This window comes from Lactuca saligna, chromosome 3, assembly GCF_052625555.1.
Source record: "Lactuca saligna cultivar CGN05327 chromosome 3, ASM5262555v1, whole genome shotgun sequence".
NCBI lineage: Eukaryota > Viridiplantae > Streptophyta > Magnoliopsida > Asterales > Asteraceae > Lactuca > Lactuca saligna.
The window spans coordinates 37,216,653-37,222,980 of NC_136419.1; the positions used below are offsets into that span (position 1 = coordinate 37,216,653).

The 6,328-nt window shown below is 35.5% G+C and overlaps 1 protein-coding gene across 1 annotated transcript; it reads right to left on the bottom strand.

The window, feature by feature from the left end:
• Positions 1 to 555: 555 nt before the first annotated feature.
• LOC145035471 (external alternative NAD(P)H-ubiquinone oxidoreductase B1, mitochondrial-like) lies at positions 556 to 3,866 on the bottom strand. Its single transcript, XM_078984012.1, has 8 exons — positions 3,611 to 3,866; positions 2,932 to 3,205; positions 2,632 to 2,835; positions 2,300 to 2,550; positions 1,886 to 2,210; positions 1,377 to 1,640; positions 1,020 to 1,261; positions 556 to 940 (listed from the first exon to the last, which is right to left on the bottom strand). Exons 1-8 carry the CDS (start codon positions 3,688 to 3,690, stop codon positions 853 to 855), a joined length of 1,728 nt encoding a protein of 575 aa, XP_078840138.1. The 5' UTR covers positions 3,691 to 3,866; the 3' UTR covers positions 556 to 852.
• Between the last annotated feature and the right edge of the window lie 2,462 nt (positions 3,867 to 6,328).

Consider the following 6,328-nt stretch of genomic DNA (forward strand, 5'->3'; position numbering starts at 1 on the left):
CTTTCCAAGTTTTCGTAAATTGCAAGTTACTCCCCATTCCTTTCGAAAATCTCTCTTTTATAACTGTGTAAACTTGTTGAAAATAGAATAAGTTATGGTTAATCCGGGGAGTGTTTTGAAGGTTTCGAGGAGATACTTTTGGTTATATATTTTTTAATAAAAATTATATATATAGTAGATTTTTACGAAGAACTTTCTATTCGCATCGATGTGGGAATGGAAACGAAATCTGCTAAAGCTCACTTTTCTTTTATCTCTGCTAAATACTTTGATTTCTTTCTTCTACCAGACACTCGTAACTGAATGTCAAGTATAGTTCGACAGCCTTTTTTTATTTTATTTATGAAATTAGGTTTTAGGTTTTAGGTTTTATGTTTATCCTAGAATATGATTTATAGAAATATTACATATTACTTATTTGACAATGTTACCCTAGATTAAATGACAATGTTACAGTTTTCTTTGTGTTTAGATTAAATGGCAATGTTGCAGTCTTGTTCAACAGTTTACACATGTTAAAGAATGTAATAAAAAATAAATAAATAAATAAATAAATAAATAAAAAGAACTCATTTTCTCATAACAAACAAGTCTTCGTGATTATATAAAAATCACAATAACATTAAATGTATTCAAACTTAAAATGGAAAAAACATGAACGTTGCTGAAGCAGACATCAGTAAACATCATATTTTTTTAAAGTTCCTGGTTTGACATTTACATAAGAAACACGAAAACATCTTGACATTTCAGCTTGTGAGGGTCAACAAGGAAAGTTGTCACACAACACACACTTTTGCTTCCATTTTATATCCATCCAACAAGTAAACCCAATGTGAAAGCCCACATAATTCAAATTCGACTCGAGTCTCTACCAAAAATATATCTCCTCGTCCAATCAAATACAACCAACACCCTTGTCCTCCAGCTCACTTGTTTGCTGAAAAATGAACATAACAATTTATCATATAGTGAATCTTTCTCTCTAGAGGCAAATAGTGAATGAAAACTTTGATTACCTTGCATAAACAGAGTACCAAAGCCACTGTGTGCTGCGACCCACTGAAACCCAATCTCCCGGGAGTTCAGCTGCAGCCTGTTCACCACCTAAAGGTGCAAATGATCCCAAATGCTTATACCTAAATGGAAAAAATTCATGTCTCCCTTCACTCTTAAACCGGAGAGGACCTTCAGGTTGAAAATCAGCCAACTCCCGCTTGTTAAAGCAACTTGACAAATATGTCCCTTGTTGTGCAGCAACCTTTTACAAGATTCCATTAAAATAAAGCAAGCACTTATCCCTTTTATCTCTTTTACATTAAATAAATATGTTAAAAGAAAAAAAAAAAAAAAAAAAAAAAAAGTTAAAAGATTACCTGAGCTGTTGCAGGGAGACTTTTCATTTGAGAATCTACCTGACAAAGAGCCAATTTGAAGTCTTCAATATCAACTTCCTTCCTTGCATTTCCTTGTGGATCTTTTAAAAGATCCGTCACACTCGAAAGATGCTGACTCTGCAAATGGAGATTCACTTGGGGATAACGAATTAATATGTCATCAATAATATCCTGAAATTCCTCCACAATTAGTGTGCCCGAGTTATCCTTGTCAGCTGCCTTGAATATAGCAGCAATATCCGACTACAACAGATAAACATATGACGTAAAATTAATGTTGAGATATGTTCGCTAATATTAATAAATCGATTTGTCACGTTTCTTTTCTTGTTTGATAGATTTGTCTATGTGATTGTAATAATTTATCATATAGTGAATTTTACTTTCTTGGTTTTCTCCGGTTTTGAGGTTGTTGGGAATCCTTGAGGCCATTTTCCAAACAGTTATAATTTATCGATGAATTAGGTTATGCAGACAAAAGTCAATACCATGACTTTTCGTTGAACCAGTGTGGCACAATCACCAATAGCATAAACATCTTCACATCCTTTTACTCGCAACCATTCATCTGTAGCTAAAACCCGTCTTTTTCCCTGTCCGATTTGGTCCATGAAGTCCTTCACAACGGGTCGGGTCGCAACACCGGTTGACCAAAGAACCATTCCATGAGGTATGGATACTTTTTCTCTCGTGGCTTTGACTTCCATGTTGACCTCTTTATCAGTTACACTTATAACCCGGCATCCAGTATTTACATCAATACCATCCCTAGCAAATTTTGTTTCAGCAAATGAGCTGATTCTACTATCATACCTATCAACATAACACACACAAAATTCAAGTATTAAGTTTCAAACACATAAATGAGATGAAAGATGTAAGGATATATACAATATACTTACGTGTTCAAAATATGATCACCAGATTGGATGATGGTTATTCTAACCTTATCTTGAACCATGGGATATAATTTTGCTAAATCTTCATGAACAAAGTCATGTAGTTCTGCTGCAAATTCTACTCCTGTGGGCCCCCCTCCTACTATTACAAAGTGAAGATTTGTTCTTCGTTCTTCTTCTGTTAACCCTGGGAGGATAGCATTTTCAAAACAATCTATTACACTTTTACGAATCTTTTGAGCATCTTCAACTTCCTGTTAAGCAGTTCATGCCATTTTTAGCAAAACGATATTTAAACTTTAAATAGCTTAAAAGTAAAACAAAAAGATTGTCACCTTAAGAAAATGGCAATGCTCCTTGACACCAGGGGTATTAAAGGTATTTACTTCTGCACCTGTTGCAACAACCAAATAGTCATAATCAATAGAAAACTCTTTTTTTCCCATGTTTGCTTCCATGGTGGATCGACAAGATACTTTCTTGTTTGTTGCATCAATCTTGGTGCATTCTGCTTCCCAAAACTGAATTTCTCCCTTTTTCTATCAAGAACAAGCACCAAAAGTTACAAATTTTGGAAAGTGAGATCAATAGATGATACATGTTTCTAATCTAATTTAAGAACAAGTGTTAATTACCTTTTTAATGATGTTACGAATGGGTTCGACAATGCTACGTGCTTCAACTGTTCCACATGTAACACTAGGTAACAAAGGAGTGAAAGCAAAATAGTTTCTAGGAGAAACCACTTGAACATCATAAGAAGAAATATCCAAATCCTTAAGGAAACTTATACTAGCCCATCCTGTTCCTAGTACAACCACCTTTTTCTTTTTTGGTAATTTTTCAAGTTCTGTGTTTTTTGGAGCACTGCTTGATTGTGATTCAGAGTAAGCAACAAGGCCCCCACTACTGCAGATATCAAGACACAACGATAATCAAATGCATATTCAAATTATGAAAAGAATGATCTAACAGAATTTCAATACTTAGAATATCATTTAAGATTGCACTATAGCATTGCGATTGTAAAGATATGGGTAGATTTTATGATCGTTTCAGCTACAAGTATTAAAATCTATGAAATGAAGTGAACAAGAGAATACATAGATACGTATGTCGAAAATCACCTGATCTAGCTGGATAATCAGCTCAAATCTAGACACTAATTCGATCATACATACGAATATATGATATAGCAACATTATCGAAATTTTAGACCGAATAATTAACAGATGCAAAAAGAAGAAAACCTAATTCTGAGGAGGTATCCGGCAAAATAAAAAATTACAGAAAATAGTGAAATTGAGAAAGAACCTGAGAGAGAAAACGACGAGAAGCTTAGAGGAAGAAGGGAAGCCATTAAAAGCTCTGTTTAGATAAGAGAAGAGCGTCATGTTGAATTCTGTGTTTGGTTAGATCTGTGTCACATGTCACATGGCAGTGAAGATGGAAGTCCTGTGTTACAGCGGTTGAAAATGGATTTTGACCTTTCCGACTTTTACTTAAAGGCTTCCCCTTTTTGTCGTGAGCAGGACACGTTACATTTGATGGGTTACTTTACCTGCGAATAAATGGCAAACCATGTATTCCTCATGTAAATGTTTGTTTATACTTGATTGAGAGTTTGGCGTTGAATAAATAAGAAATTAAGCATTAAATAATTTATTGCTTTTAGTAATTACCAAGGTCCAAGAACATTGGAATATAATATAAAAGTGTTTAGATCAATAAGTAGTTAGAATCATTAAAAATAAACAAACGTGTATAACGTGTTATGTTTAGTCATTGACAACAAAAACATCTACATCAAAGTCGAGGTCCAGGGGTGTGATGTTATGGTGGGTCGTGGGGCCGACATGTCCAAAAAAATGTATTAAAACTTTTACTTTTATCAAAAGATGATTATTAATTTTGATCTTTAAAAAAAAGAGCAAAAGTGTAATCTAGAAGTTGTAAGATCTTGCTTTGAGAAAGTAAAACGAAAGAAATCAAATGGAAAATGAAAAGATAACTGTGTCTTTATCCAACTTGGCTATTTCGTTAACTCGTCATCGTCTGCACTAGAGTTGAATCTAATGCCTTCGGTTTGGCTTGGCTCATGCTTTTTGTGGGATTATTTGGGCTGAACTTTGTGCAGGTGAAAAGCAATCAAAAATAGCAACATACCTTCATCTTTAGTCTTATCTAGTCACTAAGATTGTGTTTTTTAAACTTATGAATTGTTTGAACTTGTTTAGCAAGATTTTTAATTGGTTAGAGTAAGTGCAACTAATAACAATGATTGTACTTTTAGTTTAACTGCAAATGATAACAACACACTTTAATCTTTAGTCTACTTGCTGGAGAAACACAGCGTCTTGGGTCAACTCGATTGTTAACCTTGACTTTTGACTTTTGTCTTTGACCAAGTTTGACCTATAAGAGGTATTGGGGTATTTTGAGTTGTATCTAAGGAATTGTTTCTGTTTAGGGGTTGGGAAGAACTAATATTCGGATCCGGAATCTATTCAGCTATCGTTCAACATTTGAGGTGAGTTTCCTCACTAGGCTATAACGGGTCTAAGGCACCAATGACGGACATTATTGGTTATGCTAGGATGCTAGGAGTCTGTGTGACCCTTGTATGTGTAATGTGTTGCTATGTATACCGGGCGGGACTTGATGCCAAGCGAGGCCTGAAGATCAGAACATATGCTAGAGTTTATGATCATTATGTGTATTATCATGATTATGTGATAGTGATTGTATGTGTAGTGGGTGAGGCCCAATGACAGGTGAGGCTTGAGAATAACATATTTGTATACCGAGTGGGGCTCGATGTCGGGCGAGGCCCGAGGTCAGGCGGGGGGAGGGGGAGTATATGTTTTATTATGTGTGGTATGGGGTATGTTGGGGAACTCACTAAGCTTTGTACTTAAAATTTTCAGTCTATGTTTTCAGGTACTTCCGGTTGCAAAGAGAAGATGTTGGGTTGACTGCAACGCATACACCATAGGGATTCTGCATACAATATTTTACTCTTGTAACGTCCATAGATCCAGACTAGTCAATTTAGAGACAATAAGCATCAAAAATGACTTTTTGATAGAAGATTATTTAGAAGGATTATCTAAACTAGGTTGTAGTATATGTTACAAGGATTCCGTACATATAAAGAATGCCGAATTCCGAGTTATAACGAAGAAGTTATGACTTGTCGAAGTTTCGCGACAGAACTAGCACGACGCTGTGTAACGTAAAAATTGAATTTACGATAAAATGATTATTAGCCTTAGCGATTTAAACGAAAGTCGTATAATACGTCAAACCGAGAACGTGCATAAGAAGAACGTCTAAATCTGACTTCGTATGAAGAAGTTATGATTTTTCTAAGTTTCGACTTAGGGATATACAACCCAAATCTCGAAATTGAGATCGAGTGATATTTTGCCGAAACAATCTAAACGAGAATCGAAGATCTCGTCGATAGTAGTCCAATGGTGAAAAGACAGACGAAAACGGACGTCAGGTGAAGAAGTTATGAATTTCTAACAGAGTTTTCCCGTCCCGGCCTACTAAAAATAATATAATAAAAATAAATTCAAAATTAGCTGACGGAGTGTAAACGAAAGTTGTAGAGCATAGTCTCACCAACGCGCGGATATAAAGAACATCGAAAACGGAGCTCGTACGAGGAAGATATGAATTTTTGAAGTTTTTAAAATAATTAAGATTTATAAATAAAATATAAATTCGGATAATACCTGAATTCGTGACGCGCCGATCCTATCCACCCGGTACACCCAACATACTAAGAGTACGCCCAACTTACGCATGAAAGAGGCTTTACGCCCCGCGTAGATGGAAGTTACGCCCAACATAACCCGATGACCAACAACTTATAAATAGAAGACGAGGGCTGCCAATCTTATTATCTAATTTTCACTTCTCTCCTATTTTTCTTTCTTATTCTTGGCAATTTATACCCCCGAAGCCCTGGTATCAATCCCGACACCCGAAGCAAGTCCCGAAGCCCCGAAGATCCCGAGAATT